Source organism: Lutjanus erythropterus, chromosome 13 (assembly GCF_056507025.1).
Source record: "Lutjanus erythropterus isolate fLutEry1 chromosome 13, fLutEry1.hap2, whole genome shotgun sequence".
NCBI lineage: Eukaryota > Metazoa > Chordata > Actinopteri > Lutjaniformes > Lutjanidae > Lutjanus > Lutjanus erythropterus.
The window spans coordinates 9,394,946-9,416,764 of record NC_139329.1 but is presented as its reverse complement, the minus strand read 5'-3'; the positions used below and the strand labels follow the sequence as shown (position 1 = coordinate 9,416,764).

Below are 21,819 nucleotides of genomic sequence, written 5' to 3'. Positions count from 1 at the left end.
CAACTTGAAGAGGAGACAGTCAAAGCTCAAGGGTCCTCATCACCGCCACACATGTGGAACATCCACGTAGTTTTCAGTCAGTGAAGTGGGAAACTGCAACAGACGTGGCCTGGGAGAGTTTTTACACCTGCTTGGCTGCTGTGCAGCAGAGCAGACACATTTTATGGTACATTATAAGAAGCTCCCCCTTTCGATTTGACCCACTTGTTATCAGGCTGGGCTCATCTGCACCATTTATTAGACTATATCTGTCCAGATGGACAGGATAAAACCTGCTACAGTATGTTGGAAGGTTAATAGGAATAATATTAACTTAAAAAGCAGCTGATTTAACATGGGTTTCCTGGTTTATAGTGGAAAACTGGTGTTGAAATGGCATTCATTTAATTTCAATGAATCCATAACAGGTCTTATACTGCCCCCATCTGAGAAATCATTGGTATTACACCTGCACAACAATTTGAGAAATAACTTCATTCAGTCTGAGTTAACAGGGTAACTTATTGTTTCCATTCCCTCTAATCACAAAACAAACCTTAGAAAAAACTTTGGAAACTCAAAGTTATAGATTTCTTGAGTTTTAAGCCCAACTCAAACTCACAGTGAGCTGTGAACCTCATTTGTCATTATTTGGGTTTGTAAAAATGAAATTGTTTTAATTAAAAATATCAAAATAAGCATAATTATTCACTTTCACATGAACAAGTTCACTCAATAATTTTTGAAATACATTTCCAGAGATTTTTAAAACTCAAAGACTCAAGTTTATATAAGGAAGAAAAATAAATTATCTCAACAAAACAGTATTAGTTGGTAAAAGTCTTTCAAAACTTAAGCGTTTGAGTTCTCAACTTTTTAGTTGTTACAGTATAGGACAAGTGCATTTAGGTTGAATTAACAAGGTCTTGTTTTTTTCCTCTCATCAGTAAAACTGATGTATTATTCATTTACATAGTGTGGCATCTCAAAATGTCCTCTGTGTAAAACTTACTACTTTTCAAGTTTTTTGTTTTTTTATGCCAGATTTGTACCTGTAATGGAGCACTGTCTTATCATATTGTCATGGCAGACATTTTAACATGCAAAAACAGAAAAAAGCACAGTTTTATCTAATTAATCTGATAATTGCTGCATCTCAATGTGTCACTTTGTACAAGCTGAGCTCACTGATATGTCTTGCTGTCACACCAAATGGAGCAAAGGCACCATTAAATGTTACTAATTTCACCTGTGGTTTCCCTGCTATGACTTTTTAAAATTTATGCTGTAAAAATTGTCCATTGTTACTTTCGCTAATTATGTGAATACTTCCTCCACCAGTTATGTTTGAACATGGGCACAGGCACGGACCATTTGTTGCATTACTCTCATAAACAGTTTCCCTTTAAGAGGGGCTTATAATTTGATGTTTTTCTGTTTTTCCTCTTCATTTGCTTTCATGCTGTGTTCATGTGTTCAGAGTATCCCAAAAACTTTCCTTGCATGTCTACATTCCAGTGCACAGTATAATAAAATATATGAAGGACATTCAAGTCCTACTTAAGAAACAAAAATAAACTCAATATACTAAACTAAAATATAAATGTAACTCTTCTTGCTCCCATTTTTCATGAGTTGAAGTAAAAGATCTATGTTTTTTTTTCTGTGCACACTTATGGTTTATTTATTCTCAAATTTCGTTCACTTTTTTTTTCCAGAAGGGCAAAGTCATGACCCATTATTCATTAATTATATCTCTGGATGGCTAGTAACTGTTGCCTCACTGGCCGAGTTGGCTAGGTTTAGATAAAAGGAGTGATTTCTTAGGGTTAGGCTAAGAATATCAGGCTGTGCCAGTCAGAGGCAGAGCAGGGCAGTTCATGTTCTCTGATGCTGGCCTGTGATATTAATTTATGATGAAGATTCCTCCTGAACTACCTCTGCTCACACACAATAATTGACATGCACATGTGAAGAACATATTGTGACACTAATGTGATGCTGTATATGCTTATGATGGATATGATGAACTGATTTTGGACCCCAGTAAGATTAGCTGGTGTCACGGGCACCAGCTAATGGGGATCCTTTTTAAATAAACAAATAAATAAATGACTGAGAAAAATTGTGCGTTTAGAGGTGCCTCTTATTTTGATTTTGTGAACAAAATTTGAGAGAAGTTAAACTTTTGCGTGCACAGAAGAGGTCTTAGAACTTTTTCAACTCATGAAAAATGGGAGCAGAGACAAATGTTTCTACTTTTGTTGAGTGTATAAATACACATTTAATTTAAGATATCCATAACACGAAAGCTCCACCAATTAATTTTGAAGTCTAAGATTATCGATACGGTATTTAAACTTTTTTTTTCTGTGATGATGAATGTTTGCTACTGACACGAGTAAGAAGAGAGAGAGAGAAGGGAAAGCCTTTCTTCTTCCAGCGCGCACTTCCTTGTTAGTTTTGCTATGGTTACCAACGACGACTTAGTTGAAGTCCCTCCCCCAAAGTTTGGCCACTCAGAGCTGCAGTCACATTCCGGTGCCTTGTTAACAGTGAGGTGCACCTAAAGCGGATAAGGCTGATACTGAACACAGAGTCAATGAATTCCTCCAAGCTGAATTTCACTTTGCATTCACTGGTATGTAACTAACTTTTGTTCCTAACACTTCACTAACAAACCCAACTTTATACCAATGGACACTTTAGCTTCATTAAGCAGACGGGCTGCTCTTTACTGCTGCTGTTAATTCAACTAGAGATGTTAAGTTATAGGGAAGTCCCTCCCAGCTGACGTTTAAATTTGTGTAAAACATTTAGTAACATATTATTGTCAAGGAGACTTTATTTGTCACAGGAAGTTTCAGTGTGAGAAACTGTGAATAGAGAAGGAAGTGGCCGTTTTTTTATCTTGTTACACGTGTTTTGTCAAACTGGAACCTGTGACGGATGATTCATTGTTGTTATACGTAGAGATGGCCGTGACCTCTTTCCAGGAAGTGGGGTACGTTTTTAATTTGGCTGCTTTGTTACTAAAAAAGACGGACACGGTCAGACACATATTTGGTTAATCTTGGAACAACTTGTTCAGATTTCTTGTGTTCTTAAAATATTACTTTTAGGAGGACAAATACAAAAGAAAACAGAAACAAGCAGCATGATGCAAAACAGGGCTGCACGATTTGCTAAATCTATTTGGTTCTGTGATATGCATATTGTACTTGGCCATATTGCAATTTTATTTCAGTTGTGATTAATTGTGCAGCCCTACTGCAAAACTGTCCCCAATATTTCTTCCTCAAGTAAGATTGTCATATATTATCATAGACGCCTTAAATCTATTTATTTCATTGGGGCACATCTACACATAATGGCTGTTTTCTGGAAATAAATGTGGCCCAGTGACATATCACAGCTAGGCCTACACAGTAGTTTTCAGTTATTTCTTCTATAAGCCATATATTTGTATATTAATAGCAGAAGGCATATCTCTATTTGTGCCACGGTATCACACTGAAAGTTGACAGGCTCATTGATAAGCTTTTTTAAATCATTTTTTGTGACCTTTTTTAAGTTGTGGGAAAAAAACAAAAGCAGCCTCTTTTGCAGAAACCCATTCTGACCACAAACTAAATGAATCTCTCTGTGGTCCTGACCACAACGCTAGTGCCTGCTCAAAATGTAACTTAAGAGCTCTGTGCATCCTCTGTATTCGGGTAGACGAGAGAAACTCATGTCCAACACACTGTATCTCTTCTTGTTGAATGTAGTGATTATTTAGGACTAAAGGTGCACGATAATCTGTCGACATGATCATCAATTTAAAGAGATGGACTACACCATTCATTTTAAGCGTTTTATTTAATTTGTGTTGCATAATACACAGTTTTACTTTCAACTTGAGCTTATTGCTCAGCCAGTAGTATGTGCTGTGGCTCTAACAGCTGTTGCGTGTCAAACTCTAAAACAGATAAGATAACTGTATGCAAAACAGTAAGCTCCAGCTTTTACAAGTGTCAGGGAACATGAAAAGTAGTTAAGTTTAAGTACAAATATTATTTTATTACTTAAACTTTATAGTTGATTGGAATGAAGTCAATTTAGAGTTTGGTCATGTGCCAGATGAGGACCATCTCTATACAAAATGTCTTTTCCATCTGAATATTCTTCTTGTCTGATATTCTTCTACTCTGTATCACTGGCTACCTGTCTGAACTCACAAAGTTTTAACAAAAGAGCCGTAAAACTTTCCTTGGCTTCCAGCCAACAGGATAGTCTGTAAAGATTACACAATGTTAGTATGTCTTATCTCCTGCCTGTGGACAAGAACACTACATCGCTGTTTCCAAACAGCAATTCACCTTAGTTCCCTTTCTTATTTCCTCTCTCATGCTTCAGCTTTGTCTGTCACTCACTGTGCGCTGGTGACTTTCCTCGTGAGGTTTGTCATGTTACACATTATTTTGGCTCAAACCTCTAAGCATAACATGTTAAGTATTTGCACATATTTCATAAAGACCATGGTAATTTTGTAGAAATGCTGAGAGGAACGAAATATTTGCACCAGTTTCAGTCGCTTGTCTGAAAACCACATTCTAATAAGCACAAATCATTTTTAAATGTTTATTTTATTGTTGATATAGCTACATGTGAGTGAGAGATACAAAGCATAAAATCATATTTAGATAGCAAATCCCAACTTCCAAAAAACTGGGACGCTGTGTAAAATGTAAATAACAACAGAAGGCAATGATTTACACATGTTTTGTATTCAACTGAATACAGGACAAAGATATTTAATGTCTAAAGTGATAAACTTTATTGATTTTAGTAAACATACACTCATACATGATTGTATTAAAGATGGCTACATGGGCTCAGGAGCACCGTGGAAAACCACTGTTGGTAAACACAGTTTGTTGCTGCATCTACAAATGAAAGTTAAGACGCGACCATGCAAAAAGAACGCCATAAATCAACAACATCCAGAAATGTCACTTACTTCTCTGGGGCCAGAGCTCGTCTGACATTGACTGATGCAAAGTGAAAAAAATGACTCATGAGCCCACATTTCAAATTGTTTTTGGAAATCACGCATATTTTGTTCTGGGCTAAAGAGGAAAAAGACCATCCTGATTGTTATCAGCACAAAGTTCAAAAGCCAACGTTTATGATCTTATGGGGGTCTGTTAGTGCTCATGGCATCATGGGTAACTGTCACATCTGTAAAGATACATCTTGAAGTTACAGCATACCTTCATAGTATGAGTTAGTTACTGGACTGCCCTTCCTGCAGTCCAGTCCTGTCTCCCATTGAAAATGTGTGGTGCATTATGACATGCAAAATACAACAACAGTGACCCTGACTGTTGAGCACCTGAATTTTTATGTCAAGCAAGAATGGGAAAGAAATTTGCTCTCAAAACTTCAACAATTAGTGTCCTCAAACGCTTATTGTGTATTGTTAAAAGAAAAGATGATGTAACATTGGTAAACACACCCATGTCGTGACTTTTTTGATGTGTTGTGCAACCATCAAATTCAGAATGAGTGTATATTTACAAAAAAATTAAGTTTATCAGTTTAAACACTAAATATCTTGTCTTTATACTGTGTTCAATTTAACATAGGTTGAAAAGGATTCTGTGTTTATTTTCTTTTTTTATTTGTTTCCTCACTGTTCTGGAACTGGGTTTAGAAATGTGTTTAATATTCTTCAGTGAGCTTTATGAACAAAAGTTAGAAGGTCAAATATGTGTTTGTGTGCGTCTGTCTGTGTGTGTATTATGTCTGATCCTGTGCTCGCTTCTGTCCTTCTACCTGCCGACACGCGCGTCTGTATCCTGTCTGTTTGTCTTATACCAGTCCCACACATCTACATTTGCCTGGGTCAACACACACACAAACACCGTCTGACGTCTGTGTTCATGAATCAACGCAGCCAGCTCACAGCAGCCTGTGAAAGGCAGTCTTCCAAACCAGTGCACATAGAACTGTAGGCTGCATGAAACCCACCAGTGAGGGAGTTGTGTCAGTCAATATTTCCAGGAAGACAGGACCCAACTTGTCATACCACAACTTACTTTTCAGTTCTGGGTTTACCTGTCAGATGACATTAGTCTCAGCAAGGGTCATCGTCTCTGAAGTATGGGAGAGGAGCGGCGGCTGATTTAGGTGTACGTGCACAGTAGATTTAAAATCAGACTGATAATATGTGTGAAAGAAAGGCAGAAATAACATTAATGAAACCTGCAGGTTGTTTCTTATTTTATTTTGAATGTATGCTTAATTAAAAAATGAACTGAGGTGCCCTTAAGTATTCTTTTAATGCACAGGTGTTATTGAGTTATAAATGTGCTAAAACGATAGTGATATGTACTTTATTCAAGTCTCTTTCTGACTTTATTGGGTTCAAACAGAGCTCCATTTTACAGACTTTATGCTTTTGTACAGTAACATGTTTTTGATGCAGTAATAGCCTAGTATTTGTAACTCTTTTCATTGGACAAGAGGCTGCACTTATTTAACTGAAGACTCTCCTCCCGTCTCTCTCCTAGGTTTCATCGACTTATTAAAGAGGCGGTTGCTAAGAGATGACAATCTGTGACATTGGTGAGAGCCTCTGCCGTAGAGCAGCCTGAAGCTCGACTTCTCCAGGATCTCTTCCCTCCTCACCTCCGTCTCCACCTGGCTCATGTGAAGGACGCGAGAAACGCTCTCGTATCAGCAGACTCTCTCAAACACCATGGCAGCTTTTACCGCTCCTTGCGCCCTCACCAGCGCTGCCACCGCCACGGGGGGCCGACCTGCGTGGCGGAGGCAAGGAAGCGGTGGCGAAGAGACTGGTAAATGTGAGAATGGGGACGTGGGACAAAACACTATCCTGGAGAAAACCCATGAGTTCTTCCAGATGTGTGACATCGAGAACAAGGGCTTCATCACCCGACGCGACATGCAGGTGAGATTGCTGATACAAGAGTGACCAGTGTGACTGAGCTTTTAAAGTAGTTTTGTTGCATAAAAGTAACTGAAATAATGTCAGCAAAAAACAATAGAAACATACTATTACTAACTTTAATCACTTGTGGAGACCTCTGATTGACAAAGTAGCACCGTGTGGACCAAATTTCCAACAGTGCACAGGACAGCACATTCACAACTCCATCATTTTTAGAGATAACAAGTCCTTATTCATCCAGAATGAGCGTAAAATGCAGGAACAGTCTGTGTGCTCATTATTGATGCTGAACAGGACATGGAGAGGACATGTGCACCTTATTCAAAGGGACATAAAAGAGATGTGAGACACAGAGAGCCACGCGGAAGCTTTGTCATGCAACTCCTCCACTCACATTATTGTGCAGATTCACTTGCCCCTTGGTTATTCATCCCTGCCGCGTCTAATCCTTTGATGAAGCACTTGTAGGCTCTCGCTCCGAGGAGCATAAATACATAGAGGGGAACCTTTGATCAGGCGTTTATGATAATGGGGTGGAAATTAGATGGTGAGCAGGACTGTGGTCCTGTCCTTCCCACTTCTATTTACCATCTGTACTAATGAGTACAATCTGTATTTAAAGCAGTATTCATACTGTATATATACATATGTTTGTTATAGACTTTCCATCCATCTCTTGAAGATTGTAGATCATCTAACAAGCTAAATAAGTGGTACTGCTTACATTTAAATGCACTCTTTTGTCACAATATTCTCACTAAAAGTACGTTTCACACCATGACTGCCAACATGCTTAGCTTTACAATTCTCCTGTTTGCTGACATGAGGGATATGTTCTGCCCTGATAACACCCTTTACAAGAACAGCTGATCTCTTGCACAGATGCTACCCGTTCCCTCTCCCTCCCCTGGATTGTATAGGTGGCCTCGGTCAACATTTGCAGCAGTGTAAACACGCATAAAAACCAAGCTGCTTACAGAGGTGTGGCTGTGTTGGCTTTTCTTGTACATGGTCCAGCAGTTACTGTCATGGTCAGAGGGTTTGTTTGGGAGGTTCTCACTTTGTCATGTCCCACTACTCCTTTCTCAAATAGTCAAATATATTCTCTTATAAAGCTCTTAGCGAGCAAACTTCTGTTCTGGTGGAGCTGCCCAGTGGGTAATCATGGAGGTATGCAGCTGCACTGGGATGATCCCAGGTGTTCATGTTTTAAAGAGATAGTCTGGATTATGACATGAGGTTGGATGAGACACTTATCCATAGTCAGTGTATTACCTACAGTAGAAGATAGTTGACACACTCTCAAATTAGAAAAGTAGAGAGGGTCACCAGCAAGGAAGCTAAGCAATGTACTGCTGTAAACAGAGTCAGCAACAACATTTTAACCACTTAAAAAAAGGTCTACCTAAAAGAAAATCAGTATTCAGCTTTACTTTGCCTTTTCTAATGGGAAATTGTTGTTATGTAAGCCAAATATTGCCCTCTCTAAACCCGTCAAACTCCATAGGCAAGTAATTCCAAGAATTTTATCTCACGGAACACGGAAGATGCTGGACTACTGTTGCCTCGATTTGTTAGTTTGTTTGTGTTATGGTGTGACTAAAGTGTTTAAAAAGGATTGTTCAGATTCACCAAAGTCACAAAACAATACACATGCTAACTAATAAATCAAGGCAGTGGTAGACCAGCAACTTCTGTGTTCTGCTATGGAGTTTAGTAGGTTTGCAGGGAGCGATATTCAACTTATTTAACAGCAGTTTACCATCCGAAAAGTCTGTCTGACAGCAAAATGGGAATAATATTCTAAATACAACATATACTTGAACTATCGACAAGTACCTCATACAACGCCGTATTTAATAATCCCTTTAAACTGTATGAGTGCGAGGCACTGTGTTACTGAAGATGATGCATTTCTATTAAACATTTTCTGGTTAAAATAAGAATGAGAAAGAGGTTATTTGGAAACTTACATCCTGTGTTGTTAGGGCTAATTTAGTCTTTTTTTGACTGGTAAAAATATCTGGAGAAGAATCATCAACTGCTTCATTACCACAATAGTCACAGCACAAATAACTGTCCTTAGTCCAAAGTAGCAGTTGTTATAGCTACAGCATAGTTAATGTCCTTGAGGCTTTGTTCTTGGCAATAGCAGCTGTGTTTTGTGTCTTGTTAAATAGAGGCTGCACGGCGGTCTCCCTCTCAGTGCGGAGGAGCTGGAGAACGTTTTTGACACCCTTGATTCCGACGGCAATGGATACCTTACGCTCGACGAGTTCTCCTCCGGCTTTAGTACGTTTCCAGTCTGTTTCTGCTTAAAACAGTGTTACTTGTATCACCAGTAGCCGTAGTGTAATGTTCTGATTGTGCGCTTAAGCTCTTGATTTTTGTAGGTGAGTTTTTATTCGGCCAAAAGGTTCCTGTAGAAGACAGCATGGAGGAGAAAAGCCCCTGTAAGAGCCCGACAGAGGTCCTGTACCAGACCCGGTGGGAGGAGAACCTGGCAAGAGGAGACGACGAGGAAGAGGAGAAACACTTTAGCATGCTTATGGAGAGCCTCGGAGCCAACAGTGTCTTTGAAGAGTAAGTGCTGTGCTTGTGATTACAGTGTTTGTTGTTAGGTATACTTCATATCTTTGCCTGCTTTGTTAACCCCTCCTGTGAGTCTACACTCTGTTTCAAGTGATTTAGCCTGAGACTACAATCAGCTGTGCAAACTAAACAAGAGTTGGAAGTTTCCACTCTCAAGCAAAGCTGTTCCTGTGCTCCCTCTCTGTGCAATCTGTGCTTCTGTGCTCTGTCTCTGTGCTTAGATATTCAAGTCTGTTTAACAGGATTGTGTTGAAACAGAGAAACTTAGCATTAAACATAAAGAGCTTCACTTCCAGAGCCATACTTAAAAAGGCTTCACAAACCTGTTTGAATCATTAAAGGGATAGTTTGGATTATTTTAAGGTGGGTAATATGAGGTACTTATCCATAGTCAGTGTATTAGATGCAGTAGATTCTGGTCAGCATGCCTCCAGATTGGAGAGAGGGGCACCAGCATGGCAGCTAATTAATGAACTGCTGTGGACGCGGTCAACAACAAAAGGTATTTTAGCCACTTAAAAAAAGGCCACTTAAAAATCAGTTTCAGTGTATGCTATATTTAAAAATATTGTTTTAACTTGCTGTTAGACAGACCTTTCTGATGGGAAACCGCTATTAAATGAGCCAAATTTCACTTTCACCAAACCAACCAAACCACACAGGTGAAATCAGTCATTTTACCTTGCAGAACACAGGAATAGCTGGTCTACCACTGCTTCAATCTGTTAGTTTGTTTAAGTTATTGTGTGACTTCTGTGTTTTGAAAGGATAGTTTTGAATCACTGAAGTCACACAATAACACGAACAAATGAACAGATCGATGCAGCAAGCAGCCCAGCAACTTGGGTGTTTTGCAAGCTAATATGACTGATTTCATCCATGGAGTTTGGTTTGGAGAAAGCAACATTTGGATTATATAACAGCGGCTTCCTGTCAGGTTTTTAAGTTACCAAAAACACTGACACTGTTGACACTGTCAACAGCAGTACATTGCTTAACCTCTGCATCTCCCAACTGGGGACGTGCCAAGTGGCATCTACTGTAAGTAATACACTGACTATAGGTAAGTACCTCATACAACCCCACATTAAATAATCCAAACTATCCCTTTAATGTTAAAGTTAACTTCCTCTGTGTTGATATCTCACACAATATTAACTGGTCATCAGTAACTCTATTGAGGTCTGTTTACACTTTCCTTTGTTATCTAATGACATGATCTTATGAAATGCATGACCAGACTCACCTTTAACAAATAACTCCAGCTCAATAAAAGTAAACAGTAGTGGAGGTGGATGCCAGATTTACACATCCTGTTGGCTTCCGGCTACCTGGTCAGCTCGAAATTTTAGATCAGATCAGTCTGTGCAGCACTAACTCATATTGATGCTGACCAGAGTTTAAGGAAAACTGTTTGCAGCAGTTGAAAACTCTTCCAGGGATTTGTTTGACTTTCCCTACCTTATCATAACTTACAGGAACATGATACGCTTTCTTGTGGAAACATAATTACGTAATTATTTTTCCATCATCATAGGATTCAGTAAACTCATTTTAATGCAAATCTCAATACTCAATCAGTGTTTCTATTCTGTGTTTTATTTTGGCTTTCTTGTCAGTGAATTGGTTTGCAGACCTTGGAGCACACAAAAGCATTTTTCCTGTAATAAAAAATGTATTTTTCAAGGCAAAGAACATCATGTTCTGCTTAAAGTCACTATGATCAGGTGCCTGAGCTGCCGTCACCATGTACTGAATGTGATTATGCTGAATTGTTGCTATGCTAGAATTTTCATCCATGTCCTTGCCACATTATTTCTATTTGTCTCCTAAAAAAATAGTGAATTTCTTGTGAAACCTCATGAAATTACTTCAATCCTGCACTTCCCCTCTACCCCATCAGCCCTGCTGAGGTGCGCGGTTTGTGGGCCCAGCTGCGCCGGGATGAACCACACCTTTTATCCAATTTTGAGGACTTCCTGGCCAGAGTGACATCCCAGATCATAGAGGCCAACCAGGAGAAGAGGGAGATGGAGAGTGCTCTCAAAAGGTCAGGGGCAGGTGACATATTTGTACATTTGATTATCAGACAAAGTAGACAGTTCTGAGGTTATTACGCATTTATTACATTTTGAAATTCCCACTAAGGAGCATTTACCTGAGCTGTGAAGTAGCTCCCTAAATAGTGTGTGCCCATCTTTGAAAGAAGCTGTTTCCCTGCGTAGACAGTAAAATACTTAGTGGACAGATCATCCGTGATGAGTGAGTTATTTAACATTTTACCCCTGTACGGTTGGTATGACTGGGGACATCAGCCATGAAGACCAAAAATGTTTTTTGCACCAGGCTATAAACATGTTTATGTAAAGTTTGGCATTTTAGTATGGGGCTCTATGGGAATTGACTCATTTTTGGAGCCAGCCTCAAGTGGCCAATAAAGTACAGTTTTTGGCTCTTATATATTGGCTTCGCTTTTCCACCCAGGAGGTTGCCATTTGTTTCCATGCAGTCATGTCATTGTTACGCTTTGTGCTCTAATAATAACTTTCATAGATCTGTTATTTCTTCTGACGTATCAAGCGGGGCATTCAGAACTATACTTTGTGAGTCACAGTGCGTTGATCTAGTTGTTTCACATCCATATTGTGAGGTACATACTGTACACAGCACATGAACACATCTGAACTTTGTCCATACAGGAAAGCAGCAACACATGATAATGAGATCCAGCGTCTGTATGAGGAAATGGAGCAGCAAATAAAAAGCGAAAAAGACAGGATTGTGCTGCAGGTACAAACCTATTAGTGACGTTAAGCCATTATTTTCTCTTTGTTGTTAGTTCTATCAAATACAATAAATCTTGTTCCTCATCAACATCTTCTTTTTGCCTCCCTGTTTTATCCCTACATGAAGGACTATGAGCGGTTTCTGTCTCGCAGTCAAGACATGGAGCTGCAGCTGTCCAGTAAGGAGAAGGAGCTGGAACAGCTCTTTCAGAAACAGAGAAGGGTAAGGGTGACTGTGTGTGAAGTAGCTAACGTCTTTTCCCCCAGGGTGCAATGCAGTATTCCCACAGAGTCTGTGAACACACACACACTCTCACTTCAGTTATCGCACAGGGAAAGTAGAAGGCTTCCAATTATTATAGGGACTGATTTTAAGATTTTATACTGCACCCTGTAATTTTATGATATTGTTACATATAAAAATTGCTTGAGTCAATGCCCATCAATGGACTAGTGTTGGAGAGACTGAGACTGAGACTGCAACTGTCAAAGTTTTTCTATAGTTATTCTATAGTTACTACTAGTAGTATACTTACACATAAACTAAACTTTAAACAAAATGACAGATAACAGAATGCTATAAATACAGAAAGCTATTGATTGGCAAACTCATTCCCTATCGTAAAAGAGCAGATCTGCACAGCAGCATTAACCTTCTTTTAGCACTCAGTTATATGGAGTTGTTTATTTGTCAGTTTTATCAAATGCAATCTAATCAATGCTTCTTCAGCAAGTTTCTTCTGCAGCGGCAACAGCAGCTTGTGATGATAGACACTGTTAGATGTTAATAGGTTCTGTCACTCCTCCGTTTACAGACTTGCACTCAGGCTTTTAAGGCTAATTAGTAAACTGAAATTCATTCTGGTCATGCCAACAAGGACTTTTCTTCTCTTCACAGCTCCTTAGCCCCTCTAATTAATATGTCAGCCCTTTACCAAGTTTTCCTTTTTATGGAGAGCAGTCTTCCATACAGTCCAGATAGTGGTATAAAGGCTGACACAGCTTCAAAAACATTTTGTGTGGTTGTGTTCATTATTGTGTATGTTAATGTAATTCATGTTACAAAAACAGGCCGCTAGAAATAATTTCAAGACAGACAGCTGTTTGAAGGGACTGTATCTTCGCTTCATGCCGTCAGGTCACTGTACATTTAACAGCGCAGGGTTCACTAATAATGTTTCTTTTCACTTGCCTGGGTGGGCAAGTGGGTCAGAAATCTACCTGCTCAAAGTCAAATGTTTTACTTACCCCTGTACAAATTGTTTTATCCATCCAGTTTCTCATAGTCTGAGATGATGTCTGTAAATGTCTTGTTTCGTCAGTCTGAAACCCACAGATATTTTGTTTGATAAGATAATAAACAGAAAAAAAACAGGAAATCTCCATATTTGACAGGCTGCAAAACAGCATTTTCTTTTTTATTTTAAATTCTTTTTCATCATGTGCCCAGCTGGGCAAGTGAGTTGCTAAATTTACTAGCCAGATTTGGCATTTTACATGCCCCAGGCAAGCGGGCTATCATTATTGTTGATCGTTGCAGCCATGCATTTTTAGAGCTGAGAGTACAATGTTTTGAATAGATTGTGTGCATGTATACAACCGTTTTACTTACCTAAAAACAGGGACTGTAAATTAATAAACTTATTTTAAGTGTTACAGATTGTATTCATGTGAATGTAATTAACGAGGACCTTATTAATACATGTGAATAATACTGGCTGACTGTAGGGATGATTATTGAATAATACGCATAATTTGATAATATTTAATGAAGGGCCAGTGCTGCCTCATTAAATGGGCCTGATCCTTGCGTGGAGCGCCACGACATTTCATTTGAACCAAAGAACTCTCAAAGTATCTCTTTCGTTTACCTCCAGTTGGAGCTTCAGTGCCAGGAGCTTCACAGTGAACAACATGTGACCAAGGTGGAGAACGTGAAGCTGAAGCAGACGAATGACGAGTTAGCACGGGAGCTGGATCACGTCAGCCAGGAGCTGATCTTGGCACAGGAGCAGCTGGGTGTGCTGCAGGAGCAGTCCTCACGGCTTCATGAGGAGAAGGAGATGTGAGTTGTGGCTAATCTTACTTACTCAGACTGCTTTGTAGCACAAGCCCTTATTTCTGTCTCATGGTATATACTTCATACACAGTTTATACTGTCAGCGAGCAAGAGTTGACTTTTTTATTATGTGCTGACTGATGTTTACAAATTTGGATGTCTGTCATCAAGCTGTAAAAGTATTAAGGTGATTTACATAGTAATGCTGACAGACGACAGGTAGTTGAATTACTTTAACCTACAATAATTCTCTATATCTTGCTCATTAAGATGATTCAGCTGATGTTTCTCTCATGTACTGTGCATCTACATCCTTTTATAAACAGAGGATTATGTGTCAGATTCAGTGATCCTGTGTCTTGAAGACAGTAGACAGTAGACAAGGTGTCTGTGCTATACGCACTCATTCTCATTTCGCTTTTCTTTTCTCAGGGTCATAGTTTTTAATAAAGTGTAAGCACAGCATGGTTTGGTTGTAGAGTATTTGTAATAAAGGATGCATTGTTGTTCAACACAGGGAAATATACAGACTGACTGAGGGACTGCACCGAGAGCGAGCGAGCCTCCTCAAACAACTGGACCTTTTGAGGTACAGATCTAGACGTTCAGCTGCACTGGCCCACACTTGAGAAACAATAATCACAGTCCAGAATTATGTCATGGATTAGGGTTGTCATGATATACTGGTCTTGATGATGACTTTGATGACCTCTTAAACACACTGTATGCTCTTAAATCATTTCAGTTTCTCTCCATTCTCACTTTGTCTTCCTCCCCGAACAACTCCTAAATAAATACTTTTTCACTAGCCATTAAGTGTAATTGTTATTTTCTGCTTTCGTCCACCACCTTCATTTCTCCACCTCCCTACACTTGGATTTTGAGTTCATTTGCAAGAAGTAGAAAAAACCACACTATAAACAGACAAGGATGAATATGACTGATTGCAGTGCCCCCCCAGGATTTTCAATAGATACTGTGATACCATTTTATATTGAACTCTTTTGGCCGCAGTAATCATGTAGTGGAAATATGATATTGTGACAACTCTAACATAGACATTTGTCTTGTGATTTGGTAATTTTTTTTAGCAGAGTTCACTCATAAGTTAACAACTGAAAAATCTGAAAAGTCAGTACTCTTTTTGAAAAATGGTGTCTATTTTCACATCAGTAGTTTCCCTTGAGTGAAAATGTTGTTCATATAACAAAACAGTACTACTCAGCCCAAACTAATTTATAACACCTCAGTTAATGATTCTATTTGTAGTTCTCTATCACAGAGCAAAGCAGGACTGATTAGTTTTTAAGCTTCAAAACATATTTGGATGGAAGACTTGTCAAGCATTTTAAGCTCCTTTCAGAAATGTTGGACTTCTCTGTCAGTTAGTTTTAATAATTTCTATCTGGGAGCAGCTTGTTCTACAGGCCTCTACTGTCACCGATAGAGATTGTGGTCCTGGGATTCAACTGACATATCATGAATAGCTAAGGAAAGACTTTTTCCTATATACCTGGTGGAAAGCAGGATGTTTCAGACTTCTCGTGGTCTGACAGCACATCAAACAATTGTGTAAAAGGCTGGTCTGCTGATAAAATTGTGTAAAAGTTCACTCTGTCTTTAATATCCTCATTTCTTTCTTGTATCCAGGGAAATGAACAAACATTTACGGGATGAAAAGGACATTTGGAATCAGGCAAGTCCTCTTTTTAAATATTAAAAGAAGAGTGATCACCAGAGCCCAGAATAGCCACCTGAACTCTGATCTCATGCTGCAATATGAATAAAAAACTTGATGTTTTATGTCTGCAGAAACCAAAGAAATCACCAGGTTTGACGCAGAGGCCTTTAATCAATGTTGTGAGACACACAAATATCTTCAAAAGGTAAAGACAATGTATTTGTCAAGATTGTGTCAAATGGAACACTAGTCACAGTTTGTACAGTAAATGTTCTGTTGTTGTGTCATCAAATGTGTTGGATCTGCATTGTTGTTATTAATGCTACCCTGTATCTGCAGTGAGGATGAGGAGCTGACCACCAGTTCTGTGAGGCAAAACTTAGCTAACGGGTCATGCCCTCACACAGCGGAGAAAAGAGGGCACCTCCAGAGGATCATCTCCATCGAGGAGGACCACCTCCCACACCTGCTCCAGAATGACTGTCAGACCCAAGGCCCACTGCAGGAGTGCAGCGAAGGAGAGGAAGCCTCAGACAGGCAGGAGAATATAGACCTGATGATGAGCGATATTTACCCGCCTGTGTCCTCTACACAGCAGCAAAAGTCCAAGGGAGCTGTGGAAAAAAGGGAAACCCCCACATCTCCGAGGGGTCAGCCTGTAGGCAAAGAGACCAGTATAAATGTAAGCATGTGGACATGGAGTGATATTGTATGTAAAGCAGGAAGTAGTGATACAAATGAGACATATATGTTGAATTTCTCTGCGACTTTATGTTACTCCCTTACACAAAGAGGAATCAGCCATTTAACTAATTGTTTGAGTTCTTTCCTTTAATCTCTGCTGCCATACTTCCTGATTCTTCAGGACGAAGGTGGCCCCTCGCCGCCCGACCGCCTCTTCAAGATCGTCCTGGTGGGGAACTCAAGTGTTGGAAAGACATCGCTCCTCAGACGGTTTTGCGATGACTCCTTCCACCCTGGCACCTCTGCCACTGTGGGTACGTACAACATAGCTGCATATTGCACACTTGTCAGTTCCTGTGAGAAATACCCGGCCCTGTGGTTGACCTCAGACACTGAATGTGTTTGCTTACAAAGCACTTGAATGGAGCTGTTGATTTCAACAATGCTGCAGTGTCAGCAGTGAGAGGACAGACTCTAAGACTGTTGTGAACTTGTGATTTGGCTCATCATTATTGCTGGAGATTCTTATTAGATTGTATGCTGTGGTCTCCTTACTGTGCTGTACAGTACCACTCTCAATAATGTCAATATAATGTAATATCTGAACACTTTTAATCACTTCAAACAAGAGACAAACTGAAGAAGGGCAACAAAAGGTGAATGATAGCACACATCCAATTCGACCGAGTGTACAACAGTTCTATTTTTTAAATTTCAACCAATACCTCAACAAAACAGGACAGAATTTGAATTTCAATTTATTGAAGGATAGCCCCTTGAGATGTAGCATCTCATTTTCGAGGGGGTCCTAGAGGAAAGCTTTTTTTTGGCCAAGAAGGATACAGGAAACACACATATGATTTTAAAAAATCAAATAATATTTAGGATATTTTAAAGCAGTTTTATATGTATGTTTATTTGTTGCCTGAGTTCACTGCCTGGCCAAAAAAACAGTCACACATTCTACCTCTGTAAATCTTTTCTATGACCACAGGATATGTCTGCAGACATGGTTGTTTAAGAAATGAGAAGCTACTCACTGCATTAGTTAGGGTTAAATAACCAGCTGAAATATGAATAACTGCAGTAATTATCCAATGGAAAGCTCTTACCAGTTTGCTTACTTAAATCCAGGTGGTGACTTTTTCTTTTTTTTTTTTTTTTGGTGAGGCAGTGTATAATCTAATGAAACAAGGTGACACACTCTCTCAAGGCCAATATGAGAAATTAATTCAAGTATAAAAGCATCATGTTTTGGTCTTGCAAACATCATCATTTTGTTTTGAGGCTGAGCACATTGATGTTCAGTTCAGCAATGAAAGAAAAGTGCTGCAAGACTGCTGTCAAGGCCAGCCCTTGAAATTAGGGATGTCTTGTCCTGAGGACAATAAAAATAACATCTGGGCCGCAAAGATATGTTGACCTGGACAATTCTGGGACACCAGAGAAATATCATTACAAACAGTTCATTTCCAAATAGGCATTATTTGGTTAATCTGACCACATATTTGGAATCTAAATGGTTACTTTCTCAGCTGAAAAAAAAAAAAAAAAAACTTGATATCAGTCCTACAGTGAATATAAATGACCACAGGCTCATTTAATCATTTATGGTCATTTACTCTGTGTAGTTGTGTTGTTCAACTCTGTTCAACTCTTTAATTTGCTCCACAAAATGTAATATGTAAGTTAACATCATCTGATGTAGAAATGTTACGCATTAATTCTGTCATCTAATGTGCAGTGTATGAAAGTGTCTAAATGATAATTGCAATGTTAAAGTGTATCATTTTATAATTGTAATAAATCAGAATGTGCTGACTAACATTTCCTGTCTGCGTGTGCAGGTATAGATTACAGTGTTAAGACAATAACTGTGGACAACAGCCAGGTGGCACTGCAGATGTGGGATACAGCAGGACAGGAGAGGTGAGGCATCAACACGTGAGCTGAAAAGAAAATAGATCCTATAATCTACTGAAACACTACCATTCTTCTGTCATACTTTCCCCTCTTCATTCAGTAACAGACTTACTGTAAGATAAAGGGTTTTGATCAGTGTTTTGAAATTAATTCACATCAACAAGTTCTCATTTGAAGACATTATTCCTGTATTTTTTTATAAGTTGTCTAAATACAAGTGAAGCCCAGAGGGAGTTTTCAGGGACTTTTGAAGCACAAGTGAAAAACCCCCCCAAAATTTCCTCTTTTTGTTTACTTCCTTCTCCTCCTCCTGCAGGTATCGAAGCATCACAAAACAATTCTTTCGTAAGGCCGATGGTGTGGTTGTGATGTATGACATCACAGCTGAGCAGAGCTTCACAGCAGTCAGACAGTGGCTGACGAGTGTAAAGGTAAGACAGTAACAGTCACCCTGTGCTGCACACAGAGCTGCCAAACAAATGTCTTTGTTTTTGTTGTATTGTATACAGCAGCACCTTTAAAGGAAACAGAGTGGGTATATTTTTCACAGTATTATGATGCAGAAAATACAGGACAAATAGAGGTCAGTTCCTGAATTTGTTTACATGCTTCTGTACACTACTAGCTGGTTTCCCACTAGGGAGCCAGTAGCAGCAGGGAATCTGGTCGCCTAATCCATGAAAGACAAAGAACCTTCTCAAGGTTTCTTTGAGTCCATATTCTTTTTTTTTTTCTTTTTTCATAGGAGAGCGCAGGCGAGGACATCCCCATCATGCTCTTGGGAAATAAAACAGACAAGGAGATGGAGAGACAAGTTCAGAAAGGAGTGGGAGAAAGACTAGCCAAGGTCTGTTCTGCTCTGTATGTCAAACTCAAGGTTTTTAGTGGACAAATCAGTGTCTGTTTCTCACCCACCAGTCCACACCAACAACTCCAGTATGATTCTGAGGGTTTTTTTTATTGTGTTTTTTATTCATTTAATCTGTTGTGTGTACTGTAGTTTCTGTGGTGACTATGTGAGCTAATATTGTTACATGAGAAATGTTTTTCTTTGTGATTTTCCAGCTATTAGAGCAGAAGTTACTTTTCTGATGATACATGATGATACAATGATCAGTGTGCAAAAAGTTGAAATGTGTTCAGACTTGCCGCTTGCTTCAGTCACAAGTATTTCTCTTTTGTGCCATCCTCATCGCTTGCCTCTTTGTCAGGACTTCCAGATGACTTTCTATGAGTGCAGTGCATGCTCCGGACACAACGTGGTGGAGTCCATGGTTCATTTAGCCAGGTGAGCAGAAATAGGCCTTTGTTGTTTGTGAGTTTATGCAAGAGAAAAACAAAGAAACAGTAATTGTGTTGTGACTAATTATTTTTACTGAGCAGCTGTCCGCTTGAGCGGCTTTCAAAGTGGGATTATTTCTGCAGTGAAACAAGGCATATCATAGAGAGCCAAATGGTTCATTTGTTTTGTGTTGGACACACAAAGGACTGTTTTTTTTAATCAGCCAGCCCTGGACTGAAAGCTGAAGTGAAAACCAAACACAATGCATAATCAAATGTTAATGTCAGTGTGTAAAGCATATTTGCCTCTTCTGTGTGAGGATGCCAGTGATTAAATATGGATGAAATACTGATTCAGACTGTTTTTATAGCTCCAGCTCCCTTTTGGAATTGCTTCATGTTGCTCCTTCAGTTTGCAGTGAAAATATTTTGAGATGTTTAACATATATACATACATATATATACACACATATATATATATATATATATATATATATATATATATATATATATATATATATATATATATATATATATATATATATATATATGTATATATATGTGTGTATATATATATATATATATATATATATATATATATGTGTGTGTGTGTGTGTGTGTATATATATATATATTTGTGGAACTCAAATGTATGTGGCTGCATCCAGTTTTTTAGTACAGGGAACAATATTTTCATTGTTTAATTTTGAAATAATCCAAAAAATATTCAGATTAGATTACATCACTAATTACAAAAATAACCATATAATGTGTAACTAATTACATTTCAAAGTAATCTGATCCAACCGTGGCCTTATTTAATCTATATTTCTGTCAAAACTGTCTCTAAGTCCGCTATTACTGACACTCCTGTGCAGAATACCCACAATGCACTGTTGCAAATATAAAAAGCTTTACAGTAGTGCGTCCTGCCAGAACTGATTAGTTTGTTTCTGCCTCATCATGTGTCCTAGAACTCTGAAAGAGCAAGAGGACAGAGAGAAGGAGAAGACCGTCCAACTGGTCAGCAGCCCTTCAGATAAGAAGAGATCCTGCTGCTAACAGTTAAACAGCAACACACACACACACACACTCAACGAGTAGCACTACCCTTTACTAACATAACTATGTGATGGTGGGACCACACATGTCACAGAGGACACTGTATTCTGAACGTCAGCACAACTGTCTTCCTTCCACCTTGTAGCACTTTGAGTAAACCCAACACCAGAATAAATACTATATCATGTTTCGCACATCTAAAAACAACTGAACAAATTTACTTCAAACTAAGTCAAACTATGATTTTAACTTTTTAAATGTTGGATATTTCTCTGCGTTTGACTGTAGCTCCCAAATATTTATTTCCCCTAAGGCAGTTTATCAGCCACACGTGGGCTTTTTACTCTACGTAATAATATATTCATTCAGTGTTATGTGTGATATTTTTTAGCTGTTCTTCATCTTCTGTAAACAAACATAACATGGACACAATAACATGAACAACTGTAAAATGAAATGCATTATCAAACAGCCCTGCAGTAAATACTGCCTCAGTGAAGCTTTTGGTGTTCAGTAGTTGACAGGGTCAGAGATGTGTTCATGCACCCTTCAGGGACAAGTTTAGTTGTGGTGTCACGTTGTAGGACATTGCACGGGTGTTAGTGTCTCCACCTGGTGGACAGAGTAAAAACAACACAGCAGCACAGTACAGATGTAATGTGCTGCTGTGTTTGTTGCCTGACTAAACAAAAGTACTGTATGATTGTGTTGTTAAATTTGGAAAGACTGAACACTATTAGCTTAAAATGTAGTATGTGTTGCATTGCTGTCATATTCCATAGTTTTTTTTATTTTACAGATGTTTGTGTTATTT

The 21,819-nt window shown here is 38.8% G+C and overlaps 1 protein-coding gene across 1 annotated transcript; it reads left to right on the top strand.

The window, feature by feature from the left end:
* Positions 1-2,447: 2,447 nt before the first annotated feature.
* Positions 2,448-21,697, top strand: cracr2aa (calcium release activated channel regulator 2Aa). The gene is made up of 18 exons (XM_084734045.1): positions 2,448-2,620; positions 6,537-6,937; positions 9,118-9,229; positions 9,331-9,520; positions 11,433-11,579; positions 12,229-12,319; positions 12,443-12,538; positions 14,193-14,380; positions 14,892-14,963; positions 16,025-16,070; positions 16,187-16,260; positions 16,395-16,737; positions 16,921-17,053; positions 18,587-18,668; positions 18,979-19,093; positions 19,408-19,509; positions 19,874-19,950; positions 20,918-21,697. The coding sequence occupies exons 2-18, from the start codon at positions 6,725-6,727 to the stop codon at positions 21,003-21,005; spliced, it is 2,169 nt and encodes a 722-aa protein (XP_084590171.1). The 5' UTR covers positions 2,448-2,620; positions 6,537-6,724; the 3' UTR covers positions 21,006-21,697.
* Positions 21,698-21,819: the final 122 nt, after the last annotated feature.